The sequence below is a fragment of the Mytilus californianus genome, unplaced genomic scaffold (genome assembly GCF_021869535.1).
Source record: "Mytilus californianus isolate M0D057914Y unplaced genomic scaffold, xbMytCali1.0.p SCAF_51, whole genome shotgun sequence".
NCBI classification, from domain to species: Eukaryota; Metazoa; Mollusca; class Bivalvia; order Mytilida; family Mytilidae; genus Mytilus; species Mytilus californianus.
In genome coordinates, this window is record NW_026262703.1 from 368,214 (window position 1) to 394,198 (window position 25,985).

At 32.6% G+C, this 25,985-nt stretch overlaps 1 protein-coding gene across 1 annotated transcript in view; it reads right to left on the reverse strand.

Annotated features, from left to right (window-relative positions):
- Window positions 1-438: 438 nt before the first annotated feature.
- The window catches only part of LOC127703807 (hemicentin-1-like), a 30,356-nt gene continuing 4,809 nt past the window's right edge, over window positions 439-25,985 (reverse strand). Inside the window, exons 2-13 of the mRNA XM_052207880.1 lie at window positions 21,492-21,554; window positions 18,573-18,872; window positions 16,423-16,692; window positions 15,893-16,156; window positions 13,019-13,315; window positions 11,402-11,722; window positions 10,002-10,097; window positions 8,909-8,930; window positions 6,884-6,912; window positions 6,076-6,237; window positions 2,840-2,883; window positions 439-2,612 (exon numbers count right to left, since the gene is read on the reverse strand). Coding sequence (XP_052063840.1) covers window positions 6,179-6,237; window positions 6,884-6,912; window positions 8,909-8,930; window positions 10,002-10,097; window positions 11,402-11,722; window positions 13,019-13,315; window positions 15,893-16,156; window positions 16,423-16,692; window positions 18,573-18,872; window positions 21,492-21,552 — 1,719 coding nt within the window. The 5' untranslated portion in view covers window positions 21,553-21,554 and the 3' untranslated portion in view covers window positions 439-2,612; window positions 2,840-2,883; window positions 6,076-6,178. The remainder of the gene's footprint in view (window positions 2,613-2,839; window positions 2,884-6,075; window positions 6,238-6,883; window positions 6,913-8,908; window positions 8,931-10,001; window positions 10,098-11,401; window positions 11,723-13,018; window positions 13,316-15,892; window positions 16,157-16,422; window positions 16,693-18,572; window positions 18,873-21,491; window positions 21,555-25,985) is intronic.

A 25,985-nucleotide genomic window follows, 5' to 3' on the forward strand; every position in this document is an offset into this window, starting at 1 on the left:
ACAAACTAATTAAATGCTAGTAGTTTTAACCTCCCTATTAATACTTCAACGATTATTCTGATGACAACAGTCAAGTATGAAAGCTGTTGCATTTACCCGTAATACTACCTTTTTCAAATAGGGTGTTTTATTATTTTCAATAAAATAATAAATGTTAGATATTATTAGTTACATAGTGTGCTAGTGACCTAATAAGACATGTATGGGGTCAGTTAATTCTGTATGAGGTGAGAGCGAAACTCGAATCCCCATATGGAATTTACTGACCTCATATATATCGTATTAAGTCATTTGCACACTTTGTTACGAATTTATCTTACTGACTATCTTAACATGTGGTATTTAAATTGGTGGCCTACTTATGTCATCAAGTCTTCAATATTAAGATATCTACTTCCATTGGTTTTCACAAAAACAAATGACAACAATAACAACGTGTTAGATTTTTGTTTCATGAATTTATTTCAATCTTTCATCATCAATTTCTTCGTCTTTTGAAACCTCTAAGATGTTTCCCCAAAATCGTTTTTTGTTTACAAAGGGCCGTAACACCGCTACTAATCATGTATTGAAATAAACCACTCCTACTAACCCCATATAAAATGTACACGGTTTCCACGCGGTTGCTTTTTACCAATCATATTCCTAGAAATTTATAGGAGGTAAAATAAATAATAATATCATTCTGCAAATGCTTTTTCATTGCAGACTTGCTAGATTTTCGAGACAAACCAGTTTTGATCAATTTTTCATAAAGTTTTGTATGTTTAATTTTTAGTTTTGTTCAAAGAGAGGCGGAAAATACCAATGGAATACTCGAACTCAAGTCAAAAAAAAACTGACAACGCAATGGCACTGTCAAGTAAATAGTAAAAATAATATAGCTTTTAAATGACATCCCTAGACTATTTGACTTTGAGAATTTGAAGAGCCATACATATATATTGTATTGATAAGATCAAAAGTTTAGACCATCTAATTATTCATCAATATTTCGACAATACGCAATATGTTCTTCTAACTGTTTATTAAATATATGTAAAATGAATATTCAAGTTCATATTGTTTCACTACAATGATGATATTTTGCTGATATGCATAATTGAATAGTCTGAAGAAGAAGCAATATCGAGATCTGTTACCAGAGGGCTCAGTTTATCGTTTTTGTTTTTATCTATTTCTGTAACACCTTATGCAACCCTTAAAACATACAGAGTTTTCATTATTTTTCACTTAACGTTGTTTGATGGCGAGCTGGGTTCATGAACAATAATTGTTCTATATCATGAAGATAAGTATCAGGCATTATGTGTTTAACTATTTCGCAGAGTGTTTAAATGTTTAGGTAAAATGTCCCTCTCTTGTTTTCCGAATGTTTCATAGCAAAAGTGTCATTGACTATAATTCTTGAACATGATTACTGGTTTATCATTAATTCCATGATCCAAAACATGATTTCACGTACCAAACTTGGTCGCAAGCAAAACCTTTACACACATGTTCATAAATGTGTCATAGCGCACTGATGTGCTTTCCTCTATTTCACAAAAGCTGACAAGTATGTCTAGAGACCATTCGTGTCACCTACCAACATAGATTAGAAATAATTCAGTTCGCTTTATATATACCTCAGTTGTTTTTAACAGGATACAGTTTCTAAGATCACTCGTTTTGTTTCAGTAGGTCTAAGGTAAACAATTAAGATGTGGGTATAAAAATAGAAAAAAAAGCTTGAGAGTTCAATGCTGATAGTAGCTTTACCTATCTTTTGAGACTACATTGAGTCGAAAGTACGGTTGCGATTGAAATCTGCGGTTTGTTGGACCACATTTTATTAATATATTTTATATCAAATGAAACATAAAAGAAAAGATTTGTATGATGCAAAAATTAGAGAATGTACCAGGGGCAATCGAAAATTGTTACCCCAATTAGATAAACAACACTATTGTAAAACAACTCGATACGATGAAGAGAAAAAAAATAATAGCAACATATATTCCTGACAACCAGAGATTGAGCAACACGAACTTATAGAAAAATGAAAATCTCCCTAAACAATCAAAAAGTTAATTAAGCATAACACAATTTACAAGTATGTAATACTAAACTACTTCTCAAAATCGTAATTGCATAAAAATAACCAAAGAGTTGTTGTAAACAGAAGCAAATTAACAAACATATTTTATAATTGCGATCGATGTAAAGAAACACACAATGTATAGATTCCTAACATAAGACAAACGCACATTTGTGAATGTTTATATTGATTGCCATTTTTCTATCATTGATCGCCCTTTTACATTCATAATAAGTGCATTTTTATAAAATTAAAAGGAAAAAACACGGGGAAAACATCGAACAACAAATCAATCGTCAATAATGTTCCACTGCTGAACGTCTTCCAAGGACACAAAATCATCGCCATTGTCCTTCCCTTTAATAGAACTTTCGTCATCCTCATCTGAACTAATGAGCGGTTCTGTTTTTGCTGAAAAGTCGATGTCTGCATATGGTGTTCTGTTGCCATCTCCATGGATGTAAAGATTTCCGCTATGTGTTTGGGGTTCAAAGACAACATCAACATAGTTCAGTTTTGATGAACCACTTTCCTGAAGTAGATATAAAACTCGCATAATTCTATATACCGGTCAAGGAGAGATATACATACACATATACAGTGAATACAAGTACATGATATACAATGTTAGCTTTCACAAAAATAAAAAAAAATCACTTATACCTCGAAATTGGCTTCCATATAAAGAGGATTCGAAAGTAAGTAATCGAGATCAAATTGTGTATTTCCAAATTAAAAAATTAAGGTTAGTATATTTACGGTGTGTCGTTTTTTTCCTTTTCTGTCTGTTAGCTGGAATTTGTCTGTAATAACTATAAAAGAATGCAGTCATCTGATTGAATTTGCGATAGATAGAACAATAAGTTACAGTTAGTGTACTTAATAAAAGAGGGACGAAAGATACCAGAGGGACAGTCAAACTCATAGATCGAAAACAAACTGACAACGTCATGGCCAAAAATAAAAAGACAATCAGACAAATAATAGTACAGATGACATAACATAGAAAACTAAAGACTAAGCAACACGAACCCCACCAAAAACTGGGGGTGATCTCAGGTGCTCCGGAAGGGTAAGCAGATCCTGCTCCACATGTGGCACCCGTCGAGTTGCTTATGTTATTACAAATCCGGTAAATAGTCTAATTCGGTAAGTCACATTCGTGAAAAGGGAAGGGTATTGTAGTTTCGACATAAGGAACATATCCGATATCATCTGTGAAACGGTTATTCCATAACGGTCAACCAACTCGTGATGGCGTCCGTAAAATTTACGAATGGATGACTTCAACTTCACCATTTGGAACTCTTGGTTTAATAGCTTCCTTGTGAGCAGCAATCCTCTATCAAGGAAATCATGATAGGAAACACAAGCCCGGGAATATCGTATCAATTGGGAGATATATACTCCGTATGCAGGCGCTGCTGGAATGTTGCTACATAGAAATGGAAAGTTCACAATTGGGAAGCTGAAATCATCTCTTTTGTCGTAAAGTTTTGTTTTCAACCGACCCTCATTGTCAATTTCTAGATGTAAGTCAAGATATGAGGCAGACTTAACTGTATCTGTAGTATCCTTTATCTCTAGTTCGATGGGATAGATTCGTTCAACATAGTCACCAAATTTTGTATTATTTAGTGAGAGAACATCATCTATATAGCGGAACGTAGAGTTAAAGGATATTGCTAACTTCTTATCTCTCTTCCTAAGAAGCTCCTGTATGAAGTCAGCCTCATAATAATAAAGAAACAAGTCGGCAAGAAGAGGGGCACAATTGGTTCCCATTGGAATTCCGACAGTCTGTTGAAAAATACGTCCTCCAAATGTAACAAATATGTTGTCAATCAAGAAATCAAGCATGTTGATAATGTCAGTTTCAGAGAATTTTTTGTTTGAATCAGAGTGATTCTTTACAAAGTAGGATTTATCCCTCCCCAAGACAAGATACTTGTATCTACGTTCGCCATTCTTTTTAATGAAACAAAGTAATACCAACTCTTTCAATTTGTCTTTTAGTTTGGAATGGGGAATACTTGTGTAAAGTGTAGAAAAGTAAAATGTTTTAATACTATTGCAAGATGAGAGAGTCTTAGATTGTATGTACTCTAAAAGATCTTTGGAATTTTTTAGTATCCACATCTGATTCACGCCACCTCTAGAATAGGCAGTTTCACAATAACTTTGGAGCCCGGCTTTGATTGCTGATAAAATAGATGTTAATAATTTAGAAAGAGGTTTCGTGGAGCACTTGGAAGACCCAGCAATATACCGTTGTTTGTAAGGACACTTATGTAGTTTAGGTATCCAATACAGTGATGGAAGATCCAGTTCTTCGTCTTTGGTTGAAATTCCAAAGGAACATAGAACAGACCTATGATTATCTAGGATTTCCTCTTAGGTAAGTGTCGTGAGGGTATATGTTGAGTTTCCAAGTGAATTGTCAATACCTAATTCATTTATCAAGCAATTCATGTAATGATATTTACACACAAAAACGATGTTGTTTGGGGCTTTATCTGCGGGGACAACAACATATTTGTCATGGAGGTAGGACAAGTGTTTTGCAACATTTGGGTCTTTAAAAATTGATGTAGCGTGGGTATTGATATGCCCATTTAGTTTCTTAATTCGGATTTGTATCAACGACCTCACAGCCTTAATCCATTCGGAAAGAGTATCTACGTCTTCTTTCTCGCGTTTAGCCCATTGCCTGGCATAATCCTCGACTGAATCCATCAGTATTTTGAAGTTGTATTTCCAATTGATGGATTTAGGCTCACGATATTTCGGACCTTTGGATAACAAATTTCGCAGGGAAGTGTTATCGACAATGTTGAGGTCTCCGGAAATAACGTGGCCAGCCGGATTATATGTGAATTGGGAACTAGCACAGGTGCAATCAGGAGGTTTAGACTTGAAGTCGTCAATGTTGAGATCCTGCAAAACGTGTTTGTAATTGAAAATTTTAGTTGCAATTGGTTTGGTATAGGTATAAGAAATTATTGGTACAGACTGATCTTTAAAATAAGGAGGTATTTTCGACTGAACTAATTTATGATGAAGGATATTGCCTAAGTTGACGCCATCGAGACCTTTGTTGGCAAGTTTAAGAAAAGATCTTTTCTCTTTTTCATCTTTTCCAATGCGAACTGGTTTGAAAAGTCTGTGACTTGCAATATCCGAAATAATAGCTGTAAGTTTGTATTGGTTTGAATGAGGGTTTGTAACCGTGGTTTCCAAACATAAATTGAACAGAGAATGAAGTTTTGAAAGGGGTAATGAATACAGTTTCGTGCGAATGTGATGAATACCTAACGGCTTTTGTATAAATGGCAGCAAGTCATTAATAGAGACATCATGCAAAGTAGGTGATGTATAATGACGATGACCATGACTGCGTCTACGTCGAGGAGTAGAGTTGAAAATATTCATCACATTCACCGAGCTACATGAAGGACTAGATAGAATACCTATACCATCAACTTTGTCATTGCAACCATATGGTGTCGCAGTTCCCAATTGTCGAATCCAGTAGTCCTCTTTTTGTCTATGGAGAGGCGTTGCAAGTTGAGGATTGTTAGTCTTGTGGTATATTTTTTCGATTATACGAACTGTCATAGAAACGATGGAATGATCAGGCTGATTGAAATGCTGGTACATTTAATAAGTTGATAAGCACGAAACAGCAGTTGCTTGTAAATTTGTATGCATAAGAATTCAGACATTACGGTTTCTTTTATTGAGAAAAGATCAGCTAGTTTTACGGCAATGAGTTCTTCTTACCATATTTAACATATTTCGATGCTTTGATAATTGTTTCTTATCATGTTTTTCCTTACAAAACACATAATTTTATTACAAATATATGCTAAAACATTTAAAAAAATACAATAAATAAATAAGTATCTAAATTATATTATTTCATTGTCACAACAATTTACCTACTCTTTTGTATACATTTTATCGTTTTGTAAACAAAAGTACTAACTGCTTACTTTTTTCTTGTCCGGCAATCTTGTACGTCACTTCCTGTTTGTCCAAATTTTCCTTGCGTCTGTCAATTGAGGAATATACGTCTGTTCTACCAGCAGATGCTGATTATGATCCGTGTAGATCAGCGGCAGACCCATACAGATTATTCACGATTACACCTACTCCTATAACAAACATTTATTGTGATTCAACTCTCATTCAAAATATAAATTATATTTTGTTTAAATAGGCTTAACAAATTGTGAAATCGTTTCATACGAAACTAGTCCAATCTTTTTTTTTTTAAACGATAACAAATATTTTTATTCAATCATTTCCTGATATATAAATACCTGAGTAGCCCAGGTTGCATACGTTGGAGCCCTGTATTTTTAACAGCCTCACTTGACCAGGGAAAAAATCAAATGAGTTTAAACTCCCATAGATTTACATACATAGTCCAATGTTGAACATGTATGCGAAGACTTGTTTTATTGTGATAGCAGTTTCACAAGAAAATAAAAAGTATTTATTCATAAATCAATGCAATGAAATCTAGAGCATTTTATTCTTATAATACATAAGGAAATAGTTATATTAGTGCTGGTGATTATTTGTTTATTATATTAATGCTGGCGACTATTTTTTTATTAGCTTAACTATTGAATTACAAGTAATACAAGTTATTTGGAACTCGTTTGTTTGTGACTTTTTAGAGTGAAAGGTTGAGGGTAGTTAATATCAAGGACTGAAATTTCGAATTCATTGTTTTGAAGTTTCCGTTAATAAAATATTTTTACGGGCATTGATAACATGAGTTTGAAAACTTACCTTGTATTTGTTGTTCGTTTTCTCTAGACCTACAGGAAAACAAAAAGACTGTTAGTTTGCCTTTCTAATATTTATACACATATATACAGATGTTTCATCATTGTCAAATGTCAAAGAAAATGTTTTGTAATTTTCAGATTTGCAACTGCTTTATATTCTCTTCATTGACACAATATAGATAAAGTAGAGAATAAGTGAACGAACACTATACTATAAACTGTCCATGTTTAATTTCCCTGTTGCATAATTAAAGAAAAACAGTTGAATTTTGAATAACTTTAAGTTGATAGATATATTTATATTCAAGGTGATACCATTCATTGTCACTACAGATATTGCAAAGACACTACTAAGAACTTCATATTAAAATTAGACATGTTGAATTTTAGCACCGCCTTGCAGTCCTCCTTTCCATTAATTCATGTCATCCAATTAAAATGACAAAACTGGCAACAACGGTCTACAAACCACTTTACAGAAAGTCTTAAACCTGAGCAACACACAATCGATTTGCTAATGGCAAATGAAAAATGAACAAGCATTCTGAGAGTGTTGCATGGCAATACATAGTCCCCTACCAGTTAAAAATTAATTGTACTGGAACAAAATGCTAACTTGATCTATAACTTGTCATGGTGTAAACTATATAACAAATATCAAGTCAATATCTTCAAGCATGACGAAAAAAAGTGCGGAAAACTGATAATTTAAGTGAATTTTCTAAGTCCAAAAACCATAACTCTGCATAAAATCTTCATTTTTTTTCTTTAATCCTTGCAATAAGATCAAGTGTAGATAAACATTTTCTAAAGATGAAAATAGTAAAATTCAGTTATGGTATTTGAACAGAAATTCCAACTCCGTGGGATATGTTTGCCTCAGTATCTTGTCTGTTACCGTTATTTGGAGGACATGGCACTCCTAATTGTTTAACTTATATGACATCTCAAACGTCATGATGACGGTTAACAGAAACTGCACCTTGAAATTGAATTCGTATTCAAATATCAGTATACATCACATTTTGATAAGCAATTCTATGGATAAAACATCATCATTTGATAAAATGTTGAAATAAACTAATTGATTTAATTGCCATTTAAATACAATGAATGAGGAATAGCCCTGAAAAATTAACTATGTGTGCTGAATAATTCTACTATTGACCTGTGTATAACATTTTGCGCCTCTTTTTTATGTGCGAGTTTCTTCTCATGATAATGACGTAACCAGAGTATGTTAACAAAACGACAACGACCAGGAAATTCAAAGAGCTCCGAGGACGCCAGGTTTAAAAGTCATCAGTTGCCGAGGATAGCCCTCACAAACGACCCTGTGCATAGGTATTAAGTGTTATCGACTAGCTCACACACATCAAATTGTTTAATTATTCAATATTTATATCACATATTCAACTATACACCAAAAACCATTCAAACCGACAACTGTGTGGATTGTTCTCATCAAACAAGCATTATTATGCAAATGATTTCCATACAGAATATAACATATATAACCCAGGGCACTACTATCTCTTTAAACACCTTTGGGGAAACATATCTGTTGATTGTCAGCAAGGTGATATATTCTATTTAATCATACGGATGATATTTAGAATTATCGTCTTCTTTCGTCATATTTGTGATTTGCTCTGTATGCAATGTGTTGGTAAACATCAAAGTTTAAGATTTACTCATATCTTCGTATTCCTACATTACGACAGGCATATTTCCTGATTGTTAAATAACTGGTTATAAGAACATATTCTTTTCTATCGACAAATTTTAAAGAAATTTTCATAGTCAATGCTTTAGATTGAAGAAATGTTAAAATAAAACATAGAAATGGAAGTAGATTAATCATTGTTAAATATTCCAAACGTCTATTCAAATATCGAGTCAATTTGGAAAAAAAAAGATGTATCAACAACAGAGTATAAAAAGTATATCAGCATAACCGAAGAGACATTAGTTGTCAAAATGCGTGTGTACCGTTAAAGTGATAACAATAATACAAACACTATACCTTTGATAATCTTGTCTCTTTGCTTTTTTAATAATAAAAAGATAAGTTATAAAATAACATTGGAAACATTCTTGAAACACATTAGAAACAAATTGCTTTTGAAGACGTATTCCTATTTTTATTGTGCATTGATTCCAAAATCAGATACAAGGTTAGACTATCATCAATCTTATATAACATGAACATCGGACCCTTTAGTTTATGGCAGTCTATTTTGATTTTACCTGCAATCATTTGTAATTAAATTATGATTTTACTAGTTTATGTTAGTTTTTACCTTAAATTTATAAATTAAGGCGACAGTTCTTAACCAATGCTCAAATCTCGTAAATCGATAAGGAGGAGACACATCAAGGTAATAAATAGAAACTAAGGGAATCCCTACATGAGCTAGAGTTGATGTGGCAATGGGTAAGCGTCTCTTACTTTGTCTTCACCACCCGCCATGTGTAAATTGGTACCTAAAGGTCTTCCTAGACCACAAAACATGTCTTTATTGAGTTAAGACACATCGTATCGGTCAACCAATGTTTGTAGGTGATGGTTGAATGAACGGTGTGACGATTTCACATTCCTCATAACTCTGTTTGAGCAGTTTTTGTGTAAGGAGCACACCCCTTAATCAAGTCAATTAAATATAGAACAAACATGCACAAGCGTAACGTATTATCTTATATATGGTTATATCGTACGATGTAGCAGAATGCATGTTACTGTTTGGAAATGGAAGTTGACATTTGGAAAGTTGAAGTCATTACGTTTATCATATATTCTACCTTAAAGTCGTCCATCTGTGTCATATTGAGGAAAAGATAAGAGACGTAACCATACATTGAAATATGGGTTATTTAGTGACCGACGTATAACTGACGTAGATGAAATAAGTAAGTTCTGTCCAAACAAAACCATAAAGTCGTTATATATCTAAAGTTTGAGAGAGTTTCTTTTCAACCACAAATATAAAATACACAGGATATAATCTGAAATGATACGTTACACTTGTTGCAACTTTACTTCATTTGAAAGTATTTCTTAAAAAGGAACATTAAATGTTTTCACTGACATAAATTGTTTGATTAACAGTAAAACCAACCTTTTCTTAAGCGCCACCATGTAAATAGTATGCAGACTGTAAAGGTGAAAACAAGAACAAATCCGATGTATTTCGTTCCAGAACTGCTCATTTCATCTTGGATATAGAATTGAAAATTATCATAAAAATATTGGCAAGACAGAAAGATGATGAAAGACATAATGGTATAGATTGGTTATTTCAAACAAAATTTACTCGTGCAGCTCCCTTTAATCATGTCTAACATTTTTGTAACTTTATTTTATATCCATGCCATATTTTCAAGGTTTTGATGTTTTAGATTTATATAATAAAAAGCGTAAATAAAACACGTCAAATGAGGATTTCATTACCTCAATCATTCTTTATGATCAACGTATAACGCTTATATTTGATCCAAAGTTATGCATGCCCTTAAGACTTCTAGCAGTATACATTTCAAAAATAAGATACCTTTTTTAAGTATCGTATTAACATCTGTCAAAGTACTATTGCCTTGTTTGTTACATGCATACATTCGCAATTCATATTTAGTGCTTGGCTCCAGGTTTTTTAAGCAATACTGGTTAAAAGAGTCTTCAATTTCAAGCCACAACCATGCCAAAGATGATGCTTTCCTATACTCAATAATGAATTTTTGAGAGCTTCTGCCATCAAATCCGGTATGAAATTCTACATGAATTTGATTTGTTGTCGATTGACCGCGAATATTCGTTGATTTTTCTGTTTTGCTTGAAAAGGTAAAACAATACACGGAAACACTAAAACAGATATATCCACATCCGTTTTATTTTTATACAAAACATTTATTTACACTGGATCATATAACAAATCTTATTTGTTACATGCAACTCACGTTCATATTTCAGTCATAGCTTTCACATTATGTACGATATACTTAGTAACTCAAATCAAAAATCTGAGAACAATTAATGCCGATAACTCTTTGTGTTTCTATATCTTTATTCGTATTTCGGGTTGCTCAGTCTTTAGTTTTTCTGTGTAATTTTTTGTGATTGTTGTAGGATTTTTCATCGTTTTTATTTTTAGCCAATGTTTTGTCTGTTTGATATGATTGTACCATTGGTATCTGCTCTCTCTCTTTTTATACTGTCATAATGATGCATACGTCTATTTAACATGTTTTGGCTCTGTTCAATAAAGACTTTTATATAAAAAAGATAAAAATTAAAAAGTCAGTTTTAACAGTTCAAACGATGTGGCACATGTATACATTCATAATGTTTTTTTTTTCTAATTGACTTGTAAAAAATCAAAAATCTTTAGGCTATTTTAGAAATTTATTTTAAAACAAATTCTGCATACATGTGTAAAAGATATTTATGCCACATGCACCATTGTAACTATTAACAGTTGCGCATTTATAACACTTCCCTAACGGATTTATTGATGATACTCACTTGCAGACACAAGCGAAAAATTAAACGCGATTTCCCCAAACTGGTTTTCTATATTCACGGTATAGTTTTGAAAATCTTCCTTTTTTGTTGTCTGAATCCAATACACGCATTTATACGAAGGAACTTTGAATAGATTTCCAAAAAAATCCGTTTTTGTCACAGATGGAGAACATGTACTAGTATTCAGGAGCATTTGTCTTTCATCAAACCAATCTGCTTTTAGCACGTTTGAAGAACTAAGAACAAAAACTGTGACACTGGAGGTGTCATCAAAATTGCCAATAAAAATGTGTTTTCCTGGGTTAACTAATACCGGAATACCTGCAATTGAATGATGAAGATTTATCAGAATTATTTTATGAACAAGCACTTAATAATTATATTGTATAAAAAATCACATATAGTTAATTTTTGCTGTATGTCTAGTGGCTAACAAATCGTGTCTATTTTACGTCACAATAAGTCACTTTTTTTCTTCCAAATCAGGACTAGGAAGCAAGCACTTATAATTCAAATATCTTAAAATACTTAATGTGTAAAATTTGAAACAGCAAGCAGATTTTTTTTTATCTTACGACATGCTTTAAATGTGCGTTGAAAATGAATGAAATTAAACTAACATCCTCGACTCGTTTGACATACATAAAATGTAACAAATGCGTTTTTGTCCATATATTATATATATAAGTTTTCCGTTTTACATACATCTAATATTTTTTAAGAAATATTGAAAATTAACTATTTCGAACCAATATTCATTAAAAGGTCTTTCCTATATTTTAATTTTTACAATTGTATATTTTTTAAATATTCGATTTTATTTATGCTCTTTAAATAAACTATAAGTCAATATTATCGTTTTCATAATCTTATCTAAACTCTTCTAATAGCTCAAGTTTGTTAGGCCGATTTGTTATAGTATGCCGATTGTGTTAAAGCTAGCGGAAGTAGTAGTAAGCATACAAATCGAAATAATTAATAAAAAGTAAAAGAACATTCGGAAATAATTTTGCTTTTATAATTATTCATCAACTTACAAAAAATAAACATCATTAGGGAGGATAACAAACAAAACTTTCCATACAATATTTAGAGTATAATGTAATATTGATTGCTTTGATCTGCAAGACGGACAAGCGACACAAAAACACAGGTCTTATTTAGTATTATAGATACCAAAAAGTTTATCTCGCTTTGTAACAAAAAGCAGCTAAGAGACCGTTGGATAGTCTCATACAAGTACTTGTATATACAAACACCCATGTTTCGCCTCGGTCAACAAATTGTTTGGGGAATAACCAAAAGGGTCAAGAGATTGCTTTTTTGACCCACATGGTAATATGTATAATTGTTATATAAACTACATTGTAAGTCGATATATGATTACATTTAATTACACATTATCATTTTGACTGAAATGCACTTTAAAAATCTTTCATTCGAGATCATAGAACTAGTAAAGTTTTCATTTTTAACTGTTTTATTATATCTAAACTGTATCAAATAACATAATAATCTGCTTTCAACAAAATAAGATGTTTAACTTTGTTGTTATAATTTTTTTCTCAATAATTTTTATAGTTTTTCTAACGATAACAAGTAAAAATGACTCTCTACCTTCAATGATCACTTCCACCTTTCCCGCTTTCCATACCAGGCCGTCCTCATCTGGAATGCCGTTTGTTACATTGCAGATATAAATACCACTGTTTTCATACGTAAGTTCTTGATGTGGCAAAATGAGGGTTCCATTTGTATATCCCTGAATAGTTCTTACAAGCTGATCATTATGAGTGAAATGTCGCCATTCACTGAATTTGTACGTGTTTGGTACACCTTTAGCCTCACATTTGAGAGTGATAGGTCCATCGTTTGTTTTAAAGGTCACGTTATAGTTTTGAACGACTGGGGAATCTGTAAAATATAATATCTGTCATCAATAGCTTAAAACATCTAAATGCATCATAGCATGTGTCAACTAAAAAAATAAACAAGTCATTTTATAGATCGTCTAAAGCTATTGCGAAGAAAGCACATACACTGCTCTCCCGCTAATGTTTTGTAAAACTCGGTTATCACATTGATTTTAACTCTAAAAAAGGGAAAACATCCTCTTTGTTGGTGACGTCATTTGTTTATGAAGCTTGATTTGCCACCATGAAATCAATAAAAGGTAAAAAGTAAAATCACACAAATACCGAACTCCGAGGAAATTCAAATTGGAAAGTCCCTAATCAAATGGCAAAATCAAAAGCTCAAACACATCAAACGAATGGATAACAACTGTCATATTCCTGACTTGGTACAGGCATTTTCTTAGGTAGAAAATGGTGGATTAAACCTGGTTTTATAGCTAGCTAAACCTCTCACTTGTATGACAGTCGCATAACATTCCATTATATTGACAACGATGTGTGAACAAAACAAACAGACACAATAGGTAAAAATGTCAAAAATTGGGGAACAGCAGTCAACATTGTGTTATAATCTTAATCACTATAAAAACAAACTAATATGTAACAAAGAAACACAAAAATGTATGTAGACAAAGCCCATTAGCAAAAATGAAAGACAAGAATACAAAAATTTACCATAACACAATGACGGGATGTATAAGTACAGAGCCACGTCATATGTAACAAAGAAACACAAAAAGGCATATAGAAAAAGCACATTAGCAAACATGAAAGACAAGAATACAAAAGTTAAACATAACACAATAACACAATGACGGGATGTATAAGTACAGAGCAACGTCATATGTAACAAAGAAACACAAAAAGGCATATAGACAAAGCACATAAGCAAAAATGAAAGACAAGAATACAAACATTTACCATAGCACAATAACACAATGACGGGAAGTATAAGTACAGAGCCACGTCAAATGGATATAAAAAAATAGACTAAACAGTAAAAGTAATATTCAAAAAGACAAATAAAAGAATACTTTAACACGTTATTAAGATAATAAACAACGTCAGTACACAGAATCTATACTTCAAGACCATCGTGTATAATTTGTGAAGTTGATACGGAATATTTATCAATAAGGTCTTGGTATCTTCCGATGAACTTTTTCAGAAAAAGGATGAGATGTTCTTTGACATACCCCTGGTTCATCAACTTTCTGCTCAAAAAACTGGTGACGGGTTACAAAGTCTGGGTAGCAGCTGCAAGCTCTTGAATACCGAATAAGTTGGGAAATGTATATCCCATATGCAGGTGAAGTTGGTATATTGCTACATAGGTGGGGGAAATTGATAATTTCAAAATTAAAATAATTTAAATTAAAAAGATACCAACGCCACAATTAAAACAAATCCGAATCCCCCTTGAGGCAATTAGTTCCTTCTTCACTAGCGACATTCGTCGTTGTGATTATTGTAAGTTGCAAGTAAGAATTGTGCGATAAGTATCATTCGATAATACTAGTATACAAATCGTGAATAGTTGGATGGGATTGAAATAGCGACAAGTTGACTACATCTTTGGTCATTTGTGACACATATATTAAATAATTTTCAACCAAAGCATGATAGCAACCGTTACAACTGTTAAAAGAGATGACTTCAACCATACAATTAAGAACCAAAGATGAATACCATTCCTGTCAGCAGGAACCACAATTCAAAGGAATCCTAATTTGAAATGTAAGGCTTCCAATAACTTATCAACTTTGCGATACATAATTGATATGCATGTGCTTGAATTTCTTTGTATATAAATGAGATCTAAATGGTTATTGAGGTCATCATTTTTTTTTCTATCTTATTGTAAAGCGTAGTTAACAATCAATCAGCTGTGTCCCTATATAACACAGTTTAAAGTATAAAGCAGAACTACATTTTGCAAATGTGTTTGTGGCATCAGTGAAAAAGGAAAACAACATTTCATAAACTTCATGCGTACGAAGCCTTCATCAGGAACGCTCAAACCCTAATACATGAATGTCATCGATGTATAAGATCCGAAACTATAGAAGATCTATTTGACCAAAAGGTACCTAAAAATTATACCGAAATCTATCGACGGTCAACTGTGTATCCACCGATCGTAACAGACTTGTTACCAATTACAAAAAGAAAAAGAAACATAAAATGAAAAAGCAACACCACAGTAAAAGCGAAAAAACGACGCCAAAACTCTACACCTTAGATAACACAAATTTATCAAAACAAGGTCAATCCGTCTTCTTGTGATTATTGAGGATTACTTGTAAAAGAATAGAGAAGTGACGTGTTGTATGTTACTGCAAGGTGAGCGGGACTAAGACTTGAACCATACGGATCTGTAGAATTTTGTGGTTTCCATATCTGATTTGAAAGTATAAATACTTCGTAAAAGCGTTTGCATGCATTCCCCGAAGTTTTGTTTTTAATATATCTTTAAATCATATAATAGTGACAAATCTCCAAACATTGTTCCAAAATAGTATGATCCTATCAAAACGATAGCACGAAAAAGTTATAAAAAAACTAACTCACTCACATGTTACAGTGACATTTACAACATCGCAATCCTCTCCAGCAATATTCTTAACAGTGCAGGTGTACTCGCCAGTGACATCAGAATCTGCACGTACAATTTGTAACGTCTTTGTATTGTTATTTAGCAGTCGCCCATGTTGGTTCCATGAAAAACTGTTGATTATTTCATCATTGCCAGATTCGTCCTGACATACTAATGTAATGCCGTGACCTTTTTGTACTGTCGGTGGACTTGGATATGAAACAACTTTCACATCAGGTTTAACTGTTTAATTTTAAAATAATTAGACATACATGTATGAGAACAATGTTGTAAAACCACTCATTAGTAATTTGATATTCCAACTAGTTCAGATTAACAATTATATTGCTTGGTTTTCGTGTATTATTGATCTTTTAGAGACGACAATAAATCATTGATGCAGCCATTAACAATATTATTAATGCGATAATAATGTTTGATTTTACGTTATATTTTAAAACATTCACATAACAACTATTTTAGATTTATTATATTCTACATTTACTTACAGATTAGACTCAGTTGTACTTTCGCTTCAAGAAAATAACTATTTTCACTACTGTTTGCAAAGCATACAAACTGTTTCATGTGGTCAGATGGCTTTGCTGTGAATTGATATATTACATACTTAGACTTATTTGACCTAAGTATCGTGCCTCCAACTGTCCAATATACAACCGTATTTTGTTGTGCACCATGTATTGAACATGTCAATGTAATATTTTCTCCTTCTCTGCGTTTTATTTCACTAGAATTGTTTGCTTCGACAATAGTCACGGCTTAAAGAATAAATTAAAAGACAAATGCAAAATATGTTCATAAGGTTTAAACCAGTTAAGCAACTACGAATCAAATGAAGACATCGGATCACTAGTTTTCCGAATTCGAAACCAAATAACCTATGAATCTACATACATACGTACGCATTGGGACAGGTAATACTTTAAAATACACAGTCCCTTGAATAGTATATTTAGCTTGAAATTAACCTTGTGTAATTGGTAGCAATGTGTATCTTATCCCCATCAAATCTATAACACAGGATAAAGACAAAATATATACAAAGTATATCAGCAAACAAATGGTTCTACTTATAAATGTTCATCCCATTATATCACTTTCTTTGATATGGTGGTTTGTCTGTGATGAGTAACAGCGTTTTAATTGATTTTTGCATTGTTTCGACCCAAAAGGTTTTTTAGATACTGCTAGTGCTCTTTGGAAGCTTTATCATTTGTACTTTTTTGAACAAATGTGCGAAATATACCATAGATGCATTCAAAATTCATAAATCGAAGAGAAACTGACACCGACATGGTAGATAATTTAACGAAAATATGGATAAGTCCACCAAACAATACTCAGATGCTCCGAAACCTTAGCAAGACCTATTTTACATGTGAAACCCGTCGTGGTACTCCATTGAAATACTTTTGTATGATCTATCGAGCGAGTAGGCGTCACGAAATAGCGCATAAGGTATTTACTCTTAGCCTACCTTTATACATGAACAAATTGGTAAAAACAATCGATCATGTAATTGTCTCACACTAAATCTTTTGGAATGAAGTTTTCAGAACAAAGATGATTAAGAATGTTGCTAGAAGAAAAAATAACTAAAACGTCCATATTTCGGAGGCATGCTAATGACAACAAAACATTTTACACATACGTAAGACAAAGGATATTGAAATAACAACAAATTGCAAATCAAAAGCTCAAACACATCAAATGAATTGGAAACAATTGTCAACTGTCAAACGGCAATGTTTGTTCTCAAATTATTTGACAGATTTTAGTTAAATATTGAATTAATTACAAAGTTGAAGAGTTCATACAAACTGTTTCGTATTGCCACTTCATACACTTCACACTGTAATAGTTAATCAAATAAAATAATTGTACCATTCTGCAAGGCCACTACTTTCTATTCAATAAACAATAGTTTGCACTATGTAAGGAAACGTTGTTTCATAATACTTTGTTTTTAATAAATGTGACATAAGCTGCAAAATGCGTTTGCACCTAATTGACTCTTTTTAATTTGATTTATAACACTCAATATCTACCATAACGTAAACGCATCCATATGAAACAATAAACAATGCATGAACTCGCAATAAAGAATCAGCATTTCGTTTGTTTTATTTTAGATCAAGATATCATCCAGTTAATCACCGATGTGACTCCTGAAGGATGCTGACAGATTTTCCTATGTCCGGTTAATCTCATGTAGAAGATCAACAAACTATGTAAATCGGCGCTTTGTTTGTAGAAGAAGAGTTTTCGTGGATTTAATCAGTCAACGAAATGGTTCTTCTTGAGGCTTTCGCGTTGCACGTTCGGTTTTGAGATTCTTTGCTTTCTAATAACGGAAAAAGCTGAGCACTTACGCAACCCATCTTCAACGTATGGTTAACTGTTTTGTACGAACCAAATGGGGAGAAACCATTGCCTACCACGACATGATATAGCAGAGGCTAGTATTGCTACACAATTGGAATCAAATAGGTTTCTAATAGCGAGTTAATATTTCAATATTCCACTTTCAATAGTGTTTGAAAAAATAACAATCATATTTGTCTTAGTATAAATGTAATACACCTTCATTAGATAAAATTTTGTATACAATTGTGGCGAAGGATAAGTTACAACTTACACCGAATTTGGATATCAAAACCGTACATGGGTTCTTTTGCATCAGGGTAAGTGACAAAGCAACGGTACTGGCCAACATCTTCTATTTTGAAATCCTTTATAGTCAAGTTTTGGCAGTCATCTGTTACATTTATTCTGTGAAATAGACTTTTTTTTATAGCTGCGTTTCCATTTTCACATGACGCTAATATGTCTCCTGTATCAAACTTCTGCCAACTACTAGATTGGTTGTCCGGACATGTCATTTGAATCTTCTCCCCAATAGCAGTAAATTGTACAGTAACAGGACTGGCTGATAAACCTAAAAGAAAATAAGCATAAAATACAAGTATCATGCAACCGCGCTCATACTACCATATTGACATGTTTTGTAAACATGAAACCTGGATCATAATGATCCAAGTATTGCGTATATTGTCACATCAAAATTGACAAAATGAACAAATGTACTAAGTTTCAAGTCGATTTGATTGATGTGACCCCTAATTCATGGTAAACTAAATTAAATAAAACTGAAACCGATCTTAGACGAACTGATGAATGGAGTAATTGATGGGAGGTCTTACAGGTAGAGCGCAAACAGCTTGTTTTTCTAACTTTTTGATATGTTCATTGAAAACATTGGCACTTCTTGCTGTTGTCATTTTTTTTTCGGGTAAAAGTAAACGATGTATACAGGTTTGGTACAAAAACAATGTAATCATTAAATGATTTTGCGGTTGAATCCAATGCAGAATATTTTTAGGATGTGTTTCATTCTGATAATCATGTTTATATAGATACATCTGTAGCATGGAATATGTTGAATAAGCATACATAATCAGAGGTAAAATATGTTCCACCATTTGAAAGTTTCTCTATCTACTATCTATTCTTATTTCATATAAAAGCTCATTTTTATTAAGAATTTTCATTAAGTTATTCTTATCCAAATTGAATGATTATTATATACAGAAATGTCTGCAGTTTCTTGCAATAAGTAGTTTGATACTTGTATGATTTATACTTTGTGGAAATCGATGTTTTAAAGCAAATCTGAATTTCTGCACGAAAACAATATATATGGCTTTATGGCTTTATAGGTATATATTATTTCATTTCAATATTTGTTTATAAATAATTTCATTTGAAATGACATAATATCCATCTTAATGCAGGGCTAGAAAACGTTTCCCATTGACAGTTTAACCTTTATTTTAAATCGTTACCACAGGAAGTTTCCTTTTAATTAAATAGCAAAGATAAACGCAAGATATTTCCGTCCACATACCATTCTAGATTAATGATCATCACAGATAAAGCAATCAAAACCGAGGCTGTTATACCATATTTATAAGAATGAAAAAAAATGATGTGATACATATAACTTTATGTAAATAATCTGACGGCGGCTATATATTCTAGTACAATGTTTTTTTAGAATTATCTATTTGACTGGTGTTAGAAGATATCCCTATCTCACATTGATTCCAAAAATACAATTTTTAAGGTACTTTTTTTCATAAATTAAGGGATAATAAACCACTTTCGGGTTAATCAAATGCACTTCCGGTGTCAAATACGCTGATTTCAAAATTATATGAATTGTATATACTTTTGCTTGAAATAATAGAGATAATTTGCTGCTTCTGGTTTACAAAATTTCACTTAAGTGTCATCTGATATGTTACTTCACACTGAAGGCAATTTCGAATAACCTGAACTTTATGTAAATAATCTAACGGCGGCTATATATTCTAGTACAATGTTTTTTAGAATTATCTATTTGACTGGTGTTAGAAGATATCCCTATCTCACATTGATTCCGAAAATACAATTTTTAAGGTACTTTTTTCATAAATTAAGGGATAATAAACCACATTCGGGTTAATCAAATGCACTTCCGGTGTCAAATACGCTAATTTCAAAGTTATATGATTTTTATATACTTTTGCTTGAAATAATAGAGATAATTTGCTGCTTCTGGTTTACAAAATTCCACTTAAGTGTCATCTGATATGTTACTTCACACTAAAGGCAATTTCGAATAACCTTTGCAAGGTCAAATGTCAACCATACTTATTGCTAAAGACCCCAGGGTTGTATCATGTATAAAAATAAATTTGTAGCAATGTCCAAATCTACAAATGACTTCAAATCAAAAGACCATAAGTTTTTTTCTGCATATGGCCAATGAGGTATATCACACTACAGCTAATTTTAAACATTACAGGGAAGAAAACTTCCATTAAATGTAAACCCTTTTATTAAACCAAAAAATGTGTTGTATGCCACAACTAAGTTTAGTAAAAAATAGTTTGTCCATATCTTGTACGGTATCTGAGGAATAGTGGTAATAAGACAAAATAAAATTTTGGAACATGACCTTGACCTTCGACCTTCACCTCATTTATTTTAAGGTGGACCAAGGACCACAAATCAAAATGCCTAAGATCTCTATCACCTAAGGTTTAACAGTTACAAATACAAACCACTTATATCAAATACATAAGGGGAACTAACTCTCATATGGAATCTCTGGATTGCTTCGGACAACATTGTTTTCGACATTTCGATCTCATGAGGCTGTAACGAGAAATCTGGGAAAACAAATTTGTCGGTTTCTTTTACGGTTCCGAAGGAGAAGAGATCACAAGAACAGTGTTCAGGGAGATAACTCTTACAAGAAAAGTGTTCGGTTAAATGTGTCAGTTTCATAAGCGTATAAACTGTTCGATATCATATACCAATTATCTAAGCAATATCTTGAGGAACAATAAAGCCTCGCAAAAAATAAAAGTGGCGAAAGAAAAGAAAAAAAAAACTCAGAACAAAATCAGTAGGTCTTTCCACGACACAGTGGAAAGACATAAGAAAACTACATGTCTTATAGTATAGGATAATTTATTCAAGAACTAATAAGAAAAACTAAGTATCTTACCTTCAAATAATATATACAACAGTATGTTCCATATCATACTTTTTATATACAATTTTGCCATTTCTAAAAGTATAAACATGTATATGTATTAATCTATTTGCTCTTATGGTTGTGGCCAATTAAGTAAGGAAAAATATAATTTATCATATCACTATGAACAGAGTGTGATATGAATAATTTGACTACCTCCGTAAGATATTCAGTATGCCTTTCTAAATTACAAAATGTACGGTGCACATCACAGGTCGTGTCATGGCTGTTCAGAATATACATTTTGTACATGGGTTTTGAGATGGGATCGTTTTCAAGATGTTTGACGATTAATTATATGCAGGGGACGGGGCATGTCATCAAGGGGCAAAACTATGGGGAACTAGAGCGTTTTCATTAATGCAATTATGACTATATAATATTATGGTTAATATTAGTTTTGATATATTTATTGTATGAGGGTTCTGAACATGACATAGAGAGAAACCCCTTTAAGGCACGACAAAGGCATGGCAGAAAAGAAAATGTATGGTTTTAGGGTGGATAAATAGAAATCAATTATTTGACGTTGCAGTTCAAATGTCAAAGGTATTATTCAACGGTACATAACACCGATTTTTGATATGCTCGACTATCAATTATACGAGGGGCTGGGGATGACTACCAGGGGCAAAGTTCATTGCATTAAAAAAGTCTTGAAAATGGCAATACCAAATTAGGGATGTGGGTGGACATGTAAAAATAAATTGACATTGAAAGTCATGCGTCCAGGTAATAGGCAACCTTGCATGGTACGTTATATGTCATCTTAAAGTAATTTACACATCTGCCGAATATCAAAAGCATATGTCAAAGGATAAACAAGTTAGAATCAAAACAATGAAACGTTAAAAAAAAACATATTTTTTTTTTGTCAAAGTGACATGAAGGGTATGGTGTTATACGACATAATTTGTACATGTAATTAGCCGTTTTGTGCCCGCAAAGGGTTGTTTAAGAAGAAGAAAAAAGATAACTCAAACATAATGTCTCTATTCTTTGAAGTAGAGACATGAATACTTAACACAATCCAACTAATCACATCTGGATAAATAAATTTTTAGAAAAAAAGCCACGATAATAAATATAGAAAGTGAGATAACAAAACTTCCGAACTCCGACATGTCCAAAGAAGATTCAAAACGGAAAGTCAAAAGGAAAATCAAAAGCTTAAACACATCAAACGATTGGAAAAAAACTGACTGTCATATTCCTGACTTGGTACAGGCATTTACTTATGTAAAAAATGGTGGATTAAACCTCGTTTCATAGATAGCTTAACCCCCAACTGGTATGCAACTTGTTTATAGTTCCTTTATATTGACACAATTGGGTAATCAACCCAAACAGACATAAAAGTAGTCATGTAATTTCCAGTAAAACCATAGTAAAAATATAAACTGAATTTAACAGAATATAACAATATTTCATATGCAAAACACATACTCCTAGCAACCAATCAATATTCTGATAGTGATGATTGTTCAAGCATGTAATGTAACAAACTAAACATGACCATTTGAACATGAAAAAAAGTTCAAGGTTATGTGAGAAGGTGTCATCATAGACTCTCTGTAGACATCACTACACGAAATCTCGGATTTAAAGAGGTATGCAAATGTTATGTAAATATATTCAGAGACCGACATTTACATATATTAACAAAAGGCTTTACATGCTATGGAAATAAAATAATTATATTGAGCATATCTTTGAGGACCTCCTAAATAATGTCAAAGATATAATACATTTACATTTATATTAGTAGGTCCGCAAATATATCTGGCAGAAAAGTAGTGTTTGTCGTGACAATTGAAATAGCAACATCAGTTGTATTTTGAACAACGCCTAAGAACACAATGGACATTTGTGTTGTTGTTGCTCGCAAGGAAAATAAATAAAATCATTCTAAAAGTAAGTGAACATGTATCTGTTCATTTTTTATCGTGAAACGTTTGATTTTCTTAATCGTTTTGGCTTAAAAAATCAAAAATGCTGACTTTGGACGTGTAACATAGGGACGCTTCAAAGTACAAAAGTTCTAAATTTTCATATTGAATCGAAATAATTATATCATGCCATGCTCTATGCTAATTTTATATGGGTAAAAACATATTTGTTGCGTCTGGAGGACGTGTTTATCAACAAATAATCGGCATTCCAATTGGAACAAACGGTGCCCCTCTTCTTGCCGACTTGTTCCTTTATTCATATGAGGCTGACTTCATGAAGGAACTTCTTAGGAAAAAAAAAGTTAGCGGTATCCTTTCACTTTACTTTCCGTTATATATATATGATGTTCTCTCACTAAATTATTCGAAATTTGGTGACTATGTTGAACGAATCTATCCCATCGAATTTGAGATAAAGGATGCAACAGATACAGTTAAGTCTTATACCTAGAAATTGATAATGAGGATCGGTTGAAAACAAAACTTTTCGACAAAAGAGATGATTTTAGCTTCCCAATTGTGAACTTTCTATTTCTATGTAGCAACATACCAGCAGCGCCTGCATACGGAGTATATATCTCAAAGCTGATATGAGAATACCCCTAGTTTTTGGTGGGGTTCGTGTTGCTCAGTCTTTAGCTTTTCCTGTTGTGTTTTGTGTACTATTGTTTGTCTGTTGGTCTTTTTTTTTCTTTTTAAGCCATGGCGTTGTCAGTTTATTTTCGACTTATGAGTTTGAATGTTCCTCTGGTATCTTTCGCCTCTCTGTTAAAGATGTTGACAAATATAATGCCTACTCATGTTGAAATGAGCATAGAGCATGGCATGACAGAATTATTTCTTATATAGGTAAAAGCTATATCACTCATTCAACCTTAGCATTCAAATCAAAGTTCACAAAAAATAACAGGTGTCTTCTATTCCGTCCGCAATTTTTTTGGAAAGTAAAATGTAAAGGAGTCAGTTCGGTAAGGATCATATTTGGCCTCGATTATCAAGTTCAATGTTTCAAGATGAAAAATATTTGAAGTTGATGAAAAGACGTGTGCATAGTGTGAAAAAGTGTTATATAACTACCTTTGAAGATGTTATATATTAAAGCGTTCATATTTACATCCAAATTAGGCCAAAAATAAAAAGTTTGCAAAATTTCACAAAATCGGTCGGATTTCATCCTAATCAAGGCCTTTGAAACATAGACCAGAGGCGTCGACAAACTAAACATTCAAGTCAGACATGTAAAATGTCAAAACAAACATTATGTAAAAAGATCTTTTTGTCGAGGTATGCGCTCTATGTTTACTGTTAAATACTTAGTTTCTTTATAATTTCAAAATTCATCAACGGACAATTTAAGAACGTTTTTTTTTATAAATCATGTCAGTACCGAAGTACTGACCACTAAGCTTGTGATACCCTCGGATACTGATAGTCCACCAGCAGAGTTATCGATCCAGTGCTGAAAAAATTGAAGACAAGACGTTATAAATTGCATGCATCCGAAATGCTTTTCTGGATTAACTGTCAGAAGGAACGCCTAAAGACGAATGTTTGAAAGCCAATGATGTATAAGAACCAAAACTGTTGAAGAGCGATATGGCAAAAAAAGACCTAAAAATTGCTAAATTCGTTAAGGTAAACTATGCCTAAGGGAGTCGAAACCTTAGTTCCTTTATAATTTCAAAATTTATTAACGCACAATTTCCAGAAATGGTTGTTATAAATCATGTCAGTACCGAAGTACTTACTACTGAACTGATGATACCTTGGGTACTGATAGTTTAACATCAGAGGTATCGACCCAGTGCTGTAAAAAATGAAAACAACACGTTATAAAGTGCATGCATATGAAGCGCCTTTATAAATTATAACATTTGAAAGCCAAGGATGTATAAAAATCGAAATATTTAAAGAGCTATATGACAAAAAGGGCAAAATTAGGAGCCAAATCGATCTATGGTTAACTTTGTCTGAGGAGGTTGAAACCTTAGTGTATTAATAATTCATTAACGGATAATTTTAGAAACGTTTGTTATAAATCAGGTCAGTACCGAAGTAATGAATACTGAACCAATGATGAGCTCGTAGACTGATAGTCCACCAGCAGAGGTATCGCCCCAGTGCTGTAAAAAAATAAAACAGCACGTTATAAATTTCATGCGTATGAAACGTTTATCTGGATTTACCTTCATCAGAACGCTCAAAGCCGATTTCTTGAAATATGGATGTTTAACAACCGAAACAGCTGAAGAGCTAAAGGACCATTAAGGACATAAAAAATATAGCCAAATCCGTCTAAGGTTAACTTTCCATGAGGGAGTTGAAAACTTAGCTTCTTTATTATTTCCAAATTTATTAACGGACAATTCTATAAAGGTGTGTTATAAATCATGTCAGTTCCGAAGTAAATTATTACAGTGTAGAATAAATTCTATCATCTTAGATATTTGATGATTGTGTCGTAGGATTAACCATACGTCGATTCAACAGCCTGATATACGTCACAGGACAT